Source organism: Peromyscus eremicus, chromosome 8b (genome assembly GCF_949786415.1).
Source record: "Peromyscus eremicus chromosome 8b, PerEre_H2_v1, whole genome shotgun sequence".
In the NCBI taxonomy this organism is placed as follows: domain Eukaryota; kingdom Metazoa; phylum Chordata; class Mammalia; order Rodentia; family Cricetidae; genus Peromyscus; species Peromyscus eremicus.
Genome location: NC_081424.1, coordinates 11,084,709 through 11,102,803, shown reverse-complemented (window position 1 = coordinate 11,102,803; position 18,095 = coordinate 11,084,709). Strand labels below are relative to the sequence as shown.

The following is an 18,095-nucleotide window of genomic DNA, read 5'->3' as shown; positions in this document are numbered from 1 at the left end:
AGAGAGATGAGGTCTGCCATGATGTGGATGGGCTGTCACATCACCTCACAAATATGCTGGCCCCCTCATAAGTATTCATTAAAACTTTTTAGAAGTCAAAACACAGACCCCCAGTGGGCTGCTAAACTCCCTCCCACCCAACACCGTGCACCGTCAGCCCGGCTTTTCTGTTGAGCCCAATCTAATCTCTCTCCAGAAGGAACTGACCTTTGCTTTGTTCTGCTCAGTAAACTTCTGCTTTAGCTATCTGTGTCCCGTGGCTAAATTTTGAGGAGATGAGATCTGAGGAGAACTTTCTCCTAGTCAGCTTGTCACCTAATCCCTTTGCACGGAAGCGCTCCCTTTCTGTTCAGCTGCTTTTCCACATTCTTGTCCAAGCCTCTGTGCAGGCCATGTGATCCATCAGGCCCGTGCAGTAAGTCTTTCCAAAGGGCAGAGTATGGAGAGCCTCAGAACAGCTGGACAGGCAGAGGCTTGCAAGAAAGTGACTGAGAACCCTTCTAAATGCTGTGAGGATGGTGCACCCCAACACTGTGGGGACAACATCTCCTTATCCCAGCACCCTTCCACATGCCGTGAGGATGGTGCACCCCAACACTGTGGGGACAACACCTCCTGATCCCAGCACCCTTCCACATGCCATGAGGATGGTGCACCCCAACACTGGGGACAACACCTCCTGATCCCAGCACCCTTCAGACTTCGCCTCATGTGTCTCTTCACCTGGTTGTTTATATCCTTTAAAGCAGACTTTGTAATAAACTGTAAAGTGTGCTTCCCTCCACTCTGTGAGAACTCGAGTAACCCGAGGAGGGAGTCCTGGGAGGCCCAGTTTGTAGCCAGCCAACCCGAAGTTCCAGAGGCCCGGACCTGTGACTGGGTCTGAGATGGGAGACGCATTGGTGCTGAAGCCGCCTTTAACCTATGGGATCTGCGGCCACCTGCAGGTGCATGGTGTCGTAGCGAATTGAGTGTGAACAGTCCTGGATGGTGTCCTGGCCAGAATGTATGGCTTACTTGCTGTCGGGGAGATCTCTCCACAGCTTTTGGAGCCACAGAAGTAGTCTGTGTTTTGAGTGTACAGTATGAGAAGCTGACCTGTTTTCCCTACACAGATCAGAAAGGAAAGGTGATGGGGTGGAGGGGGGGGAGAACAAAGGAGAATGGGAGGAGAGGGGAAGGGACATGGGAGGGAAGAAGGAGGAGGAGGAGGAAAGGGGCAGCCTGGCATTAGCTGCCTGCAGGGGCAGCAAGCCCCTGGCTTCTCCAAGCCCCTGGCTTCTCCAAGCCCCTGGCTTCTCCATCGTATAGGCTGACCTTGCTGTCCACAGGACTGTCCACTCCAGGGATGTCATAGAAGGACACCTGTTGAACCGCCACCATCAGAGCATTTTTCTGAGCAGTTTGGCATGCGAGGGCCACTTGCATGTTTTCCACTCCTGAATGGAGCAAGAGCTACAGGAGGAGAAGGTGATCGTGTCAGAGATTGCCCCCAGAGGGAGGAGAAGCGGACGGCGGGTCTCGCACTTACACTGTCAAAACCCCCAGGACTTGAGCGGAAGGGCACACTGGGCTTCTTGCTGCTCAGCTGTCCAGTCCATCCCAGGGTGGCAGCCCCCAGGTCTGACCTGCTGGTGGACACCATGCAGCTCCCCTGTGGTCAGGGGAGGGCTCTGATAAACTACGGGGGCTCAGAAGCAAGCTCTTGAAAGCCAGGATTAGATTGAAGTCATCAAGAAAAACATCATCATGAAAAAGAGCAAAGAAATTTAAGGGGAAAGGCGAGAAATAGCCGCAGGTTTTAAGGGGACGTGAAAGCTCCAATAACAAGTGTGTACTTTAAAAGCTTTCTTTTCATTTCTACCAGAAGTTATTGTATGTGGGCTGTAGGCCTCAAGGCTCAAGCCAGGCCCATACAAAGGCAGCATCATTAATAATAAAGAAAGGCCTTTGTTTTATTTGAGGCAGGCTCTCATGTAGCTGGCCTCACATTCAAACTTGCTGAGTAGTTGAGGCTGGCCTTGAACTCCCAATCCTCCTGTCTCTGCCCCTATACCCCTCCAGTGCTGGGATTACAGGTGTGTGCCATGATGCCAGGTAAGGCTTGGGCGGGGGGGGGGGGGGGGGAGCTCTTCTTGTGAATGGAAGTCAATTTACACAAATTAGTTTTTTAAGAACAGAAGAATAAACTGCTTTGCTTTATTTTAGCACCTTTTCTAAAGAAACGCACGCCGGGCGGTGGTGGCGCACGCCTTTAATCCCAGCACTTGGGAGGCAGAGGCAGGTGGATCTCTGTGAGTTTGAGGCCAGCCTGGTCTACAGAATAAGAGTCAGGACAGCCTCCAAAACTACACAGAGAAACCCTGTCTCGAAAAACCAAAAAAAAAAAAAAAGAAAAGAAAAGCACAAAATTGTTTACCTTCAGGATGGCGTCTTTTGTATAAAAACTGAACTTGCCAATTTGGTTATCGTCCAGCTCAGAGACGGCTAAGACGAGGGCGGTGGGGGAGTATCTGCAAGGAGATAGATAGGTGGAGCTGTCAGTCTTGACACAGCACTTGTCAGGAGATGCCCATCTGATGACAGGACAGCCCCTGACCAGATCTGGGATGTCAATGGCAACGGCAAACTGGACTTGGCCGTGGCGACCGCTCCGTACTGTGGGGTGTTCTCTTCATCACCCCCTTTTCTTCTTCCTTTCTTGACCACACCTGTTCAGGATCCCCCACTAACCCCAAACAGTGTCTACTTCTTGCTCTCTTGTGGGTCCAGCTGTAAGAATTTGGTCCTTAATTATGTTATCAGCCTTCAACGGCATCCCAGCCTAAAAAGTGGGTGGGCTGTGTGTGCATCTCTCTGTCTCCTCTCTTTTCTGCTCCTTCCTCCCATCAGCCCCTCCCCCCGTCTGTCTGTCTGCCTGCCTGTCTGTCTGTCTGTCTCTGTCTCTCTGTCTCTGTCTCTGTCTCTGTCTCTCTCTCTCTCTGTCTCTCTCTCTCTCCCTTTCCTCCCAATAAAGCTCTAAAAGGTAACCATGGCGGTGGTGGCACACGCCTTTAATCCCAGCACTCGGGAGGCAGAGGCAGGTGGATCTCTGTGAGTTCGAGGCCAGCCTGGGCTACAGAGTGAGTTCTAGGACAGGTTCCAAAGCTACACAGAGAAACCCTGTCTCGAAAAACCAAAAAACCAAACCAAACCAAAACAAAACAAAACAAAAGACAACTTTGGGCTGAAGAGATGGCTCAGAGGTTAACAGCAGTGACTGCTCCTCCAGAGGTCCTGAGTTCAATCCCCAGCAACCACATGGTGGCTCACAACCATCTAAAATGAGATCTGATGCCCTCTTCTGGTGTGCAGACAGAACACTGTACACATAATAAATAATAAATCTTAAAAAAAAGAATATTGGGGTTGGAGAGATGGCTCAGTGGTTAAGAGCACTGACTGTTCTTCCAGAGGTCCTGAGTTCAATTCCCAGCAACCACATGGTGGCTCTCAACCATCTGTAATGAGAATATGTATATATAATAAATAGCTAAATCTTTTTTAAAAAAAAGAATCTTTTTTTTAAAAAAAAGAAAGAAGAAAGAAACTGGCATGATGGCAGATTACATCCAAGGAAGAGAACATAAACACCGTCAGGTGGTGACGGAAAGCATTCTCACTGGGTCACTCTGCACCGTGACAGTGTTCTCACCTCCTGGATGCTCACCTGTCTACCCGACCACTGTCCTCCAGCAAGGAAGTCATAAAGACAGGAGGGGGCGGGTCCACCTTGTCCTTGTGTGATGCAGACTCAAAGGGAACAGGCCTCAGATACAGATGGAATTCTTCAAAACCCATCTCCCGTGCCGATTCCTTATACAGCCTTAAAGCAGGGTAGGGGCAAGGGTACATTTGTTAGTGGTTTTTCCTGAAAGCCACGAGAAAGCGAACACACAAGATGGAGCATGAACACAAAGTCAGACCAGAGCAAGCCCAGTATTGCGGGAAGCGAGTGATCTGGGAGGATCTTGTGCACCGCTTCCCACTGGGTCAGGCAGACAACAGAAGAGCTAAGGCAGGAGATGCGCTTGGGTACCACCTCAGCTCTCACTTCCTGAAGCGTGGCTGCTGTGCGTGGAGCCCTTATGAGGTCACCAATATTTCCTTCTGAGCAACGTTCACTGTCTCCTCCTGGAGTTCTCAACTCCTGAGCACTCAGCCCCTCCCTGGAGAGCATCTCTTTATCCTGGTGTTCTCCCACACTGTCCATGCTCCTGCCCCATGGCTACCTTTCCCCGCTTCACTGGCTTCTCTTTACATTCAGATGTGACCTGGGGTTCTAGCCCTGGTCCTCTTCTCATCTACTAGACCCAGTCCCTAGAACCGTTTCCTCATGTAAGAATCTGTGACTCTCAGCCCCATCTCGATTCACCGCTGAGCTCCGATCAGATGTCCGTCTGGCAGCTCAGCCTTAAACATCTACGATTCTCTCCCTTCCTCCCGACACCTCCAGTCTAAGCCAGTTCTCACACTGGGTTCAGTTGGCACCTGGGTTAGTGTGCCAGGGCTGTCACAAAGTACCGCGGGCACCCGTCAAGTGCTCGATATGCTAAACAACAGGAATACGTTGTCTCTCAGCTCTGAGACCAAGATGTGGGCAAGTTGGTTCCTTCTAGGGCTGTGAAGGAGGAAGCTGCCCCCTTCCTCTCCCGCTAGCTTGTGGATGGTGTTTTCCTCCACTGTCCCCTTTGTCGTCTGTGTTGAAGTTACTCTTAGGAATCCAACAGTCTATTGGATTAGGATCCAATCTGATACCTCCAGTTTAACTGACTATCTCTGGAACAGACTCTCCCATCTGGAGGTGCCGGCTCTTGATCACAGGAGTCTTAGAGGGAGCGCGGGTTCTATTCATAGCTTCAACTCCCATGATGCTTTCCCTGGTCTACTGAGAAAGAATGAAATATTCCCCGTGCTGTGCTCCCCGAAGTATTTTTTCAAATGAGAAGAGTATCATTATTATAATGTATTATGGGTAATTTTTACATTATTAGCTCCTGAGAGGCTCATCAATTGTAGAGAGCAGTGTCCAAGAGGTAGCAAGCTTGACTAATGTGTCGTTCCGTTTCTGCTACTTTCTAATGCAGAGACCTGGGGCTGATTACTGAATTTTTCTGGCCCTCTACTTTCTTGCACTTATCTCATAAGGAGAGTCTAAGAATTTAAGGAAATAATACACATAAAGTCCCACAAAGACTGTGATCAAGCAGATCCTGAATGGCGGCTGCTGGATGGACAGACTGTCTATGCCTGCAGGAGTCAGAGCAGCACTATGAGGATTTGAAACAAACCCTCCATTCTCCTCCTTTGAGAAGTTTTAGCATCATCTCCTACTGAAAACCGAAACAGATTCCATTAGCACCTCTCTTCCCTGCCCTGCTGAGTCCCCATCCCTGTCCAGACCCAGATCCTGCCACTGACACAGTCTGGTGTCTCCAGGCCCTCCGGCTAGGCAGCTTCACTGTATGCAGGAGAATAGTCAGCCAAAATCCTGTAGGCCTGGTGTGGCTCAGACCCCCCGGGGCTATGGTTTGGATGTCCCCCAAAGCGTGTGTGTTAGAAATGTAACCGCCGATACAAGGATAGCTGACAGAGATTGTAAGAGATGGTTGGTTGTGAGGGTTCAGCCATTAGTGAAGAAGCAGGTCAGCTATTGTGGAAGTGGGTCCTGATGACAGGGCATCACATCCGTTTGCCCCCCTCTCCAGCCCCCCCTGCTCCTTCTCTCCCACCCCACCTACAATTATAAGCAAGAGCATGCCCGATTGCCCACCTGTCTTCTGTCCTGGGCTGATGTAGCAAGAAGGCTCTTACCAGATGTGGACCCCATGACCTTATCAACATCCAGAACTATCAGAAATAGATCTCTATTCTTTATAAATGATCCAGTCTTGGGTAGTCTGTTACAATAGCACAGACTGGTTACGATCCCAGGTCACAGGATATCATGGTAAACAACCTGGTGGGGATTTTGTGTTGGAAAGCTGATAAACCAGTATTAAGCATCTGAGCAAAAATGACGTGCACTGACTGCAAAGAACAGGTGGGTACCACTGGGAGACTCCCGCCCAGAGGCTCATGGGGAGGCCTGGAGGGGAGGAGGAGAACACTTCGTTTAGCTGCTCTAGGGAGCAAAGGGCAGGGTTAGAGACAGTGAGCCCCGGACTCTTATATTTCGTCCCCAAGTCCTTCCCTGAAGCGCCTGTCCCCACTGACCGAGCCAAGTACGCACTCTCCACACTCATTTCTATCAGCCGGTGGCGCAGGGTCAGGAGTTCCAGAAGTTTCGAAAACGTCTCCAGGAGCAATGCATGGAAATCTTGTTTCTGCCCTTCCTCCGCTGCAGACCTGAGCGCACGCAGGCCCACCTCCTCCACGAGGAAGGGGTCCCCCATCACTTTAGCTGAAAAGAGCTGAAAAGTAAACCGAGTAATTTGAAAACTTGAAAGGAGAAACTTCATGTGTGCTAAAAAGAAAAAACACCGTCCGTGGCACGGACTCTGGAGCATCATTTCCTGGGCCGCCCACCAGACACCAATAGATAACCACTACTGAATGGGGCTGCCCAGGGGGTTATGGGAGCTCATACACACAGAAGAATTTTTTATTGTGATGGTAAATGTTGTTATTATAAATGTTTCGAGTCTAAACACAAAAACTGGGGAGGGGGAACTAAATAGAAATAAAACTCACTTATTTAAAAAAAATATGTAAAAATTGGAGATATGGTTCAGGGGTTAAAAGCACTGGCTGCTCTTCCAGAGAGCCTGGGTTTGATTCCCAGCACCCACGTGGTAGCTCAGAACTGCCTGTAACTCCAGTACTAGGGGATCCAATGCCTTCTCTGGCTTCCATAGGCACGTGGTACACAGACATACATGCAGGCAAAAGACCCACACACATAAAAAAAAAAAAAACTTCAAAAAATGTTCTAGCGGCCAATAACAATTTTCTCATTCATTCATTCATTGATTCATTCCTCATATGTTAAATCCTGGCTGCAGTTCCCCCTCCCCCCGCTCCTCCCAGTCCCTTTATAACGAATTCTATAAGCCTCTTTAATTGCAGTTTCAAACTGTCAAAGTATTTTCACACATATGAACTCATTTTAATTTTCACCAGCTCCCCAAGGAAGCATCAAAGATTCTTCTTCCTCTTCAGCAACGAGAAATCTAAAACACCCTTTAAACTTTGCGGGTGCCAGGGAGCTGGGGCACTGGGAATTCAACCTAGAGCCTCACACTAGGCGAGCACTCTGCTATGGAGTTACTTTTTACTTAGAAATGAGATCTCATTAAGTTGCCTGGGCTGCCCTTGAACTTGTGGTCCTCCTGTTCAGCCTCCTGAGCATCTGAGATTGTGAGCCTGAGCCAAGCCTGGCCTGTGATCTTTAGACATTACAAGGTCATTCAGCAGTACCAAGAGTAACTTTAGCTTCCCAGTTCCGTGGTCTGGAGTCTCACAGGACCCCCAGGCAGCCCTATGTGATTGGTGACACACCCAGGTGACCCTTAATGCCCTCTGCGGTGGTGAACTAGGCTCTCACAGCTCCACTACCCGCTAAGGTGCCCCTTTGCGTAAGGACCTGGTTTGAGGATCCTTTATCTACTTGTTCTGGTTTGCCCCCAGGATGTGCCCAGGATGTGCCGTCTTCCTTAACTTCCTAACTACCAAAGGACTCGTCTACTGGAGATGTGATCTCCAGGCTCTTGAAGACTTCAGCTGTGACAGCCGTTAAATCCCCCTTGAAGACTTCAGCTGTGACAGCCGTTAAATCCCCGCATGTCTTCAGGGGGCAGTATTCCATCCATTTCCTAGCCTAACACAAAAGGCGTGTTTGAATACTCAGTATTTCTAGGTTCAATTGTGAATGTATTTCAAAAAGCAATAATTAAAATTGTGACATCAACAGCAGACTAGATGAGCACCCCAGACAGTAATTTATAAGAAGTTTCTATAAAACATTAAATATGCTACTGCAGGCCCCTGCGAGAATATTAAATGGAAGTGAGACAAATGGCTCATAACACCAGGAAAATTCCAATTTCTGCCTCACACATCATTCCACGTACATGAATTCCAGTGAACAGTAAAAGAGTTAAGTGTTTAAAAATTAAACCAAACCCTTAAAATTGGGACAAAATGAGACAAATGAAACATCTGAAGATGATTTTCTTTCTGCATTTAGGAAGATAGACAAATCACAAAGGAAACAGTCAACAGATTCAACTGTGCAAAAATAAGTGTTTTCATTTAAAAAAGACAAATGGGAAAAGTGTTTGAAGAAAATGTGATAGAAAAAAGGCTAAAGTTCTATTAATTAAAGCTCATATAAGTGGATAGAAGTGAAACTATTTGCTCAGATAAGTGAACCAAAAAGAATCACACACACACACACACACACACACACACACACACACACACATATACAAAATTATAGCTAGTGACCAAATGCATTAAAAATAATCTCAACAAGGGCTGGAGAGATAGCTGAGAGACAACACCCTTGTCAGGCAGCTCACAACCTCCTCCAGGTGCAGTTCAGGGGCGCTGAGGCCCTCTTCTGGCCTCTGCAAGTACCTACATGCACATGGTGCACATAAATTCACATACATACACACACACTCACACACACTCACAAATTAAATATATATAAGAATATAGAGAGAACACACACACACACACACACACACACACACAGCCTCAATAAATAGCAAGGAAGTGTAAGTTAAGACCATACTGTTATCTCTAACACACACATCGACATTAGTTCACACATGGTATTTCTAATGTTAATACTGCAGTATACATTGGAGCAGAAGTGTGTCTTTAATACATTAGTTGGTTATTATAGACATTGGCATGATTATTTTGAAAGCAATCTGCCAATCTGTATCTAAGATTTAGATTTCACTTCATCAGTTCTGCCTCCAAGAATTCATAAAAAGAATCAGTTCAAAATATAGCTGTATCTGAAAGCATGGAGATGTGTTTTTAGTGTTTTGTTGTGTTTGTTTGTTTGTTTGTTTGTTTATTTATTTATTTATTTATATTTGAGGCAGGGTTTCCCTGTGTAGGCCTGGCTGTTCTGAAACTCTCTCTGTAGACCAGGCTGGCCTCAAACCCAGAGATCTGCCTGCCTCTGCCTCCCAAATTCTGGGATTAAAGGTGTGTGCCACCACCACCCAGCTTGCCTTTAGTGTTTTTAATAATATAGAAAATCAGAAACCCCTTGAATGATCATCCACGGGGAGAAAAGGTTAAAGAAGTTGTGATTTCTTCTTGTAAGGGAATTATGTGGCCATGAAAGTGGATATTAAGATTAGCAGAGCCTAGCATGCTCACAGTTGATGTTTAGCTCGGTGGTGGTGGTGGTGGTGGTGGTGATGCACACCTTTAATCCCAGCACTCAGGAGGCAGAGGCAGGCGGATCTCTGTGAGTTTGAGGCTGGCCTGGTCTATAGTGCAAGCTTCAGGGCAGTCAGATCTACACAGTGAGACCCTGTCTCATAAAGACAAAAGAAAACAAAAAGACTGGTAGAAATGGAAGATAATAATGTATGAAGAATATGATTACATCCTATGCATATGAAGACTCCTTGAATTCAGAGAAATAATAACAGTGAGTGAGTCTATTGACCTATTTCTTACTTTTTCAGTCCTTGGAATTGAATCAAGAGCCTTGTGCATCCAGGTGAACACTCTACCACTGAGCTGCACACCCAGGCCTTTCTTGCCTTTTTAAAGTTTTATTTTCCTTACATGCTTTTGAGAGAGGATCTTGCTGTGCAGTCCAAGCTGACTTGGAGCTCACTGTGTAGCCCAGGCAGGATTTGAGTTTCTGATCCTCCTGCCCCAGTCACCCAAGCAGCAAGGATTAACACCTGCACTAGGAGGGCCAGCCTTTGAAGAGCTCTAAATTAAAACGTGTTCTTTCCTCTTCTGCTATGGTTTTCTATAATTTTAATAAAGTTAAAATTAATTGTCTCTTTAAAATGATTGTAAGGCTGGAAAGATGGCTCAGGGGTTAGGAGGACTTCCTGATCCTCCAGAGAACACAAATTCAGTTCCCAGCACCCACAGTGGGCATCTCACAGCCACTTGTAACTGCAGCTTTAGGGGACCCAGCATCCTCTTCTGGCCTCCACAGACAACTGCAAACACATGGGCTAAGTTCTCTCTCTCTCTTTCTCTCTCTCTCTCTCTCTCTCTCTCTCTCTCTCTCTCTCTCTCACACACACACACACACACACACACACACACACACACATGCGCGCACATAACAAAAATTTAAAAAGAAATCTTTTTAAAAGGTGATTTTGGTTTGGGCAGGAGAGGAGAGGAGACCATGGTGACCTATGGGACAGATGTCTTGGTAGCTGACACCCTTGAAATCATCTCCATCATATCACAAGTGGCCATAAAATAAGATCAATTTGGAAGCCCCAGCTCAGCATTCACAGCTGGACAGAAAAAAAAAGAAAAGGATTGAAATACGAGTACAGACAGCACCTGAGTCATCAGGGACAGCCTGAGCCACTGACCACTATGGCTTTCCAGTGTGCCTCCGACTTCTCCCCAGTACACAAACACACCGTGTGTCATTACAGCGCCAATGAGAAAGTATTTTTCACATACCCATGTAATCCTCCATCTAATTTTAATTATACTGACATCCTTATATACTAGCTAGAAGCTTTGTCCATAACAAAAATCACATAAAAATATTGGCAAGGTCAGTGACTATGCTCTTTCTCAGGCCAAATAGAGGGGAATAGTGCCAAACAGCAAAACAGAGCTAAATAGAAACATCTGGAAGGAAGTGTTGTCTTTGCCAAGGACCCAACTGTCTTGGCAGAAAACACCCACATCTCTCTGGAGTTGTGCGCTGTACCAGTCCTCGGGCCTGGCTGGGGCGAGCCACAGGTCCAGGGCAAGCTGCAAGACGTGTTGTTCCAGCTGGGCGAGCCCACTGGGTGATGCAGGCTTGTGGGCGTGGCGAGCCTCACGCAACAGGTGCTCCAGGGCTCTGGGGATGAGCCCAACCAGGCCAAGAGAAGGGTGGAACTCCAGCAGATGGACATTTTCGGAGGCTGGGCTTGAAGAAGAGAAGAAATGATGATTTTATTTTTTCAGAACATAGAACAAAGATGTCTTTTGGGGGAAGATATCTGACTTTATATTTTTAAAAATCAATAACACAGCTTCTACAGGTCCAGAGCCGTCTAAAGACTGACGAGCTAAGTGAGCAGCTAATGCAACATGCTCCTTGCTTTACCACAAGCCCCGCAAAGGGGAAAGAAACTGACGTATTTCTAATCATCCAGTAAGGAAACGGCTGTAACCAGACTGTCAACATGTCAATGACCACCTGAAAACAGGATAGCTTAACAATAAAAATTATTAAATATGAAAAGAATAAACAATTCCCATGGTTTTTTTTGTTGTTGTTGTTTTTCGAGACAGGGTTTCTCTGTATAAAAGTCTGGCTGTCCTGGAACTTGCTTTGTAGACCAGGCTGGCCTCGAACTTACAGAGATCCAATTTCCATGAATCTTAGCATCTATTTTCCACCTGAATTCTTTCCTTTCCTCTCCCCAAATGTTAATGAACAAAGACAAGTTTTAAGTTCTCTATACACTGCTGGACTCCTTTGTATGTATTATAAGGATATTGTCTTTTAGAATAGATGAGGACAAAAATCAATAAAACACTTGTCTGCAGATTATACTTTTGGAAATACATGATACAGAGCAAGTCAATGGTTTCCTACCTTAAAACTGAAGAGCACAGATATTTCCATTAGAACCTGTGTAAATGGGTTTCTGCTTAGTCCTAGATCTAAGGCATAGAGCTCAAAACCTGGAAATAAGCCTCAACCGAGCAAACCGCACCAGCTTCGGAGACTCTGACAGCTTTTAGATTCCATCCTAGCCTTAGCCTCGTCTGCCAAAACCCATTTCCTGAGCAGCAGATTCTTTCCACAGCAAGATGTACACACAGCTGGTAGCAAGCTCGTCTCGGTGGAGACACCGTGCTGCGAGAGGTCTCTGGGGGAAATGCAGGGTTTTGGCTAGACTTCTTTCTTACGAAGGTAGAATCTTTGCTGTTACCTCTCCTAGTGCCCTGCCTGTCCCCAAGCTGGAACCTGTCATGACAACTTCTTACATAAAGACTGTCTTTAATGTGCACCTATGGAAGCTCTGGGCCATGCCTGTGTCCTCAAAAGAATGTGCTAGGTGTTGAGAGAGGCGAGATGATCACTCCACACCATGTGGAGGCAATGGGGAGATTTTGATCTCAGGATGTCCCACTCAACTTGGGGTCTGTCACCTCACAGTTCCTTCTAACTTAAAGGCTAGAAAGGAATGAGAGAAGGAAGTAGTCATTATTGGGGGAGTGACAAAATGTGTACCCACTTAGGGTGGCCTCAGGAAATAAATACTGCTCTTTGAAGGGGTAATGTCCAGAGGTCCGTCTGGAACAATTCTCAGAAGCCCCTTTAGTGATACTGTGAGAAGTAAGAGATTTCTTTCAGAGAGACTTAAAACACAGGCTTCAGATGCGTGAGCTCAAGGTCTCTCACATCCACACAGTGCTTTAACGCATAGTATTTTGATCCAACTCTGCATCCTTAATCGCTCTAGAAGTGATTAAATGTAAAATGTCTAAAGACAACATCCACTTACCAGCTGTTGTTGATGGAAACAAACTGCCTGCAAATTATGTTCAGGGGAAGTCCGAACGTCTTGTGAGCCACAGGATGATCCCCTCGCCAGAGCCTCTGGACATATTCCCGCTGCTGCTCTAGCTGAAATGAATAAACATCCCCAGACCTGAGCCGTGAGCCTTGATGAAAGGATTAACCCCCTCGTGTCTCTACCACGTCACTAGTTTTTCACTCAGACATGGTTTTGAAGACCCGTTTACAATGGAAAATTCTGGTCTCTCAGTCAAAAGTCAGCCAAGGAAAGGAAAGCCAACCAATTCGAAAAAGCAAAAGAAAGCTGGGCCAGAGATGCACGCCTTCAATCCCAGCACCTGGGAAGCAGAGACAGGTGGATCTCAGTGAGTTCAAGGCCAGCCTGATCTACACAGAGAGTTTCAGACCAGCCAGGGCTGCAGTGTAGGGCCTGTCTCAAAAATAAAATAAGAACTGGGCAGTGGTGACGCACGCCTTTAATCCCAGCACTCGGGAGGCAGAGGCAGGCGGATCTCTGTGAGTTCGAGGCCAGCCTGGTCTGCAGAGTGAGATCCAGGACAGGCACCAAAACTACACAGAGAAACCCTTTTTTGAAAACAACAACAACAACAACAACAAAACAACAAAGTGTAATATAATATAAAAAGCAAAAGCCAGGCGTGGTGGGGCACATCTGTAACTGGAGCACTGAGGCAAGCTAAGACAGGATTGCCAGGAGTTCGAGGCACACCTAGGCTACAGTGTGAGACCTTGTCTCAAAAACCAAAAACAAAGCAAACAAACAAAACTAGCCAAACAAAAACCCTCTCTACATGGGGAAAAAAAAATCACAGTTTTATACGCCAGTGTCTTGGAAAGATGCACCATTCATCCTTTTATTGACAATAACTATGATTTCATAAGAATGATGTCCTCAATTCCTTGTGGATCATTAACTGTAGCTGAGGTGAGAAACCTCCCCTGAAGTCCTAAGTTATGCTTGGGATTCAGAAGTGCAGATGAGCTTACAAATAACCGTTCTGCCCAGAAAGCCCACATTCTGGACCTGCAATGAAAAAACGCTGCTTTGATTTCGGCTTATGCCTTCCATCCTCTTAGATGGAGCTGAAGGCCTTACTCACGTGGTGGCTGAGGACGCCCCTCACTAGCTGCCGGTGAAGCCTCAGGCACGTACAGTCATCTTGGTAGGCCTTAGTGAAATACGAGTGGCTGAGATCAAACTTGGGGCGCCGGTGTATAATGTCAGTCATTGCTTGTGCTAAAGTGAACCGCTCCTCGGGGTCCAACGTGTGCCGGTAGGCTTCAAGGTAGCTATCGAGAAGCTGAAAATAAGTCGATGGTCAGGAAACAGCAGGGGCAGCTCTGGGGCCAGCAATTAAGATGGGAAGCTCCACCTGGGCTTTGACAAGCCCTGGGGCCTTAGCAGAAGATAGACATTCAAAGTTCTGGGTAGCTAGTGGTTGGGGTACGGGCAGATAGAGTAAGAGCTGGTTCAGTTAGCAAACCCACAGAGTGACGAGGGTAAGAGCTGGAGCTCGCGCTGTGGAGCTGGACCCAGTCTTGAGTTTGACCATCTCCTTTTGTTCTTCCTTTCCCTTCTCTTTACAGACCAAAGGAACGCCATGTGGTCGATAGCGCTGCTCCACCATAATTACAAGCTCCAATGAGACAACACTCCAGATGTTTGCCGTTCCTAGAGGCCCACCCTCTTTCCTTAGCCTGGTTACTTCTCTACAATGTATGACTCTTGCTAGCATGGCATACTGCTGTGGGATGTTCTGTATGCTCTGAATGTGTTGCTCTGATTGGTTAATAAACAAAGTGCTGATTGGCCAGTAGCCAGGCAGGAAGTATAGGCGGGACAAAGAGAGAGGAGAATTCTGGGAACAGGAAGGCTGAATGAGGAGACGCTGCCAGCCACCACCATGAGAAACAAGATGTAAGATACCGTTAAGCCACGAGCCAGGTGGCAAGGTATAGATTAATAGAAATGAGTTAATTTAAGATATAAGAACTAGATAACAAGAAGCCTGCCATGGCCATATAATTTATAAGTAATATAAGCTTTTAAGTGATTATTTTATAAGTGGACTGCGGGACTGCGAGGGCTGAGCGGGACTGGAGAAAATTCCAACCACAGCATACAGACCCCTAGCTCTATCTGCATCTTTTATTATTTTAATACTATTGTCAAGTGAGAGTACTATATGATATATCTTTTTTTTTTTAAACAGATGACAGACCGAAGTACAGATACCACTGAAGCCCAGCTTGTAAACCAATGAGTTTTATGGGGGTTACTTATAGGAATATGGGGGAGGGGTCACTTACAGGAGCAGAAATGACTCAAAGACAGCTGTGTCACCAAAGCCACCCCAGCATGGGTGACAGCTCACAAAGCTGGGCACCTGGAGCACAATGCACAGCCCACAGCAGCTCAGCAGGTTCAAGAGTATCCCTTCCTGGGGGCTCACTTGCCTCCTCTCGGCAGCCCACCCGTCTTTGCTTCTTCTAATGATTTATCTTTTATAAATCCACACATTCTTGCTGTGGATATCACTCTATATAAATAAAACACTGATTGGCAAATAGCCAGACAAAAAGTATAAGAGGGACTAACAGAGAGGAAAATTGAGGAAACAGAAAGGAAAGGAAAAGACTGCCTGGAGCTGCCGCCAGGACAAGGAAGATGTAAGGTACCAGTAAGCCACGAGCCACGTGGCAAGGTATAGATTTATAAAAATGGGTTAATTTAAGATATAAAAACAGTTAGCAAGAAGCCTGCCACGGCCATACAGTTTGTAAATAATATAAGCATCTGTGTGTTTATTTTGTAAGTGGGCTGTCGGACTGCCGGGGCTTGGTGGGACCTGGAGAGAAAACTCCAGCTACACATTCTGTTTTTATTTATGTTTGATTTTGGTTTTGAAAGTTAACTAACAGGGGTTGAGGAGGCGGCTCAGTCAATATAGGACTAGACTTGCAAGCACAAGGGCCTGAGCTGATCCTGAGTCCACACTAAAAATGTGCTGGGCATAGTGGTGTCCCTTGGTAATGCTAGCTCTGGGGAGGCAGAGGCAGGCAGAGCCAGGGCTCACTGGCCAGCGAGCCTAGCCTGCTTGGTGAGTTCTAGGCCAATGAGAGACCCTGTCTCCAAAAGAACATACATGGCATCTGAACAGGACACCTGCCTTCCATATGCACACACATCATGAGCACCTGTACACACGTGTATCCACACACATAAATACGTACACATGCGTACACACATACAGGAATCATGGGCCGTGATTTCCATACATTGTTTTTGCTCCTCCCCTCCTCCCCTCCTCTCCTCCTCCCCCTGGCTCCCCTTTGTGGGCCTTCTTCCCCACAGTGCCCCCCACGTTTGCTTTTGTGACACATCATTTTATGACTGATTTTACCCCCTCCCTCTCTCCTTCTCCATCTCATTGTCCCTTTTCTGGCTCCGTGTCCTAAACACCCATCCCCACACACAAAAATTCAAAGTCCAGGATTTGCAGATGAGCGAAAACAGACATGCATCTTTCTGAGATGTTTGTTTAACACAATTCTTACTTTTTTTTTCTGCAAAAGAGCTTGATTTCGTTTTCCTTTATGGTCAAATAAAATTTCGTTGTGTCATGTGCCACATTTTTTATTACGTGTCCATCTGTTGATGGACATCTAGGCTGATTCCATGTTCTCGCTGTGGAATTTACAGCGCTTTGGGTGCATGCTCAGGAGTGTGCTGCAGTTGGGTCACAGGGTAGTTCTGTTTTAGATGTTTTGAGAAACCCCCCACAGTGGCTGTATCAGTTTACACTGCCACCAACAGTCTAAGGCCTCCGCTGTCCCCGCAGCCTCGCCAGCGTTCCATGTCACGTGTTCTCTTGAGTTAGCCGTTCCGAAGGGCCTGAGGTGGAATCTCAAAGTAGTTCTAACTTGCATTTCCCTCATCAATAACTTTTTGAAATGGTTGTTTGGGCCAGGGAGATGGCTCAGTGGTTAAGAACACCTGTAGCCAAACCTAACGCCTGGGGCTTAATCCCTGGAGCTTGCTGACATGGCGGAAGGAGAGAGCTGACTCTTGCAAGCCGTCCTCCGACCTCACATGTGCACCATGGCACACACGGGCAAAGTAAGTAAAAGGCAGTGAAAAAAGGAAATATGTAGTGGCTACTGTGCTTCCGCTTTGAGAACGGTCTGCTCAGTTCATCTGCCTATTTATTGACTGGAACATTAGCTCTTCACACGCCTGCGTCTCTGAGTCCCCAGTCTCTGAAATCCTCCACTTGTACACACAGTCAACACTGTCTTTCATCTGTTTATTTTCCAGGGCCCAGGCACAGAACTGCCAAGCGCAGAGGAGAAAGATTTTTTTCCTCTTTTACCCCAGAATGTTAAACACTCAAGAGTGAACAGGCACTAGGAGTCGGGTGTCATCCATGAAGAGATGTTCACATCTGCCTGCCCAACGCCAAGGCTCGAGGAGGGTGAAATGGGATTCTTCAGCTAGTACCCATGGTGCTTTGCATGTAAAATATCCCCCATGGGCTCATAGGTTTGAGCATTTGGGCTCCAGATGGGGGAACCAGTTTTGAGAAGCTATGGAAGCTTTGAGAGGTGGAAGAAGTGGAGTTCGTGGTGTGGGCCTTGAAGTTTGCAGCCCAGTGTGACTTCCTGTCCCACCTCCACTTCCTGTGGTGTTGAGATGTGAGGAGGCTATATTCTTTCTCCTGTTGCCTCCATGCCTTCCAAATCAAGATGAATTACATCTGCTCAACGTGGGAGCTGAAACAAATCCCTCCTCCCTGAAATTGCTTCTTTTAGGCATTTCATCACAGTGCCGGGAAAAAGTGATTACCATGGCGCTTAAACTTTGTGGACGACTGTTCTGGAAAGGTGCCAAATCGAGCTTGAGTATGAACAGGAAAACACCAAAAGGAGCCAGAAGCCCAGGCTACCACGGAAGGTGTGCCAGGGGTTAAAAACACACACTACATAGCATAGAGTCAGAAGTGAAGACAGATGGTCATCCCCCTGTCCCTAAGTTCATCCCACAGAAAATGAAGAGCAGTGGTGGTCTAAGAGGCCAGATTCCCTCACCCAAGAGCCCCTCTGGAATAACAGCCAACTGTCAAGGAACAGAAAGGACGGAAAATGGAGGAGGAATGACTAGACAGGCAGAAAGTGCCGCTCAGCCATCCCAGGGAGAGGTGAGGGAAGAAGCGTTTACTTCTTTAATTCATGCTGGCCCAAAGTGAACCCTTTTGGCTGGACCAGGGCAATCCTGGGAGCTGGTTTATGGTATTTAAACTTCTTGACCTGTTTTGGACAAAGAACCCAATTG

At 46.9% G+C, this 18,095-nt stretch overlaps 1 protein-coding gene across 1 annotated transcript in view; it reads right to left on the bottom strand.

Moving 5' to 3' along the window:
* Positions 1-18,095, bottom strand: part of LOC131918763 (uncharacterized) — a 168,831-nt gene that overhangs the window by 89,682 nt on the left and 61,054 nt on the right. The window contains 7 exon segments of the mRNA XM_059272965.1: positions 1,318-1,455; positions 2,420-2,513; positions 3,710-3,865; positions 6,256-6,452; positions 10,909-11,137; positions 12,729-12,850; positions 13,864-14,064. Coding sequence (XP_059128948.1) covers positions 1,318-1,455; positions 2,420-2,513; positions 3,710-3,865; positions 6,256-6,452; positions 10,909-11,137; positions 12,729-12,850; positions 13,864-14,064 — 1,137 coding nt within the window.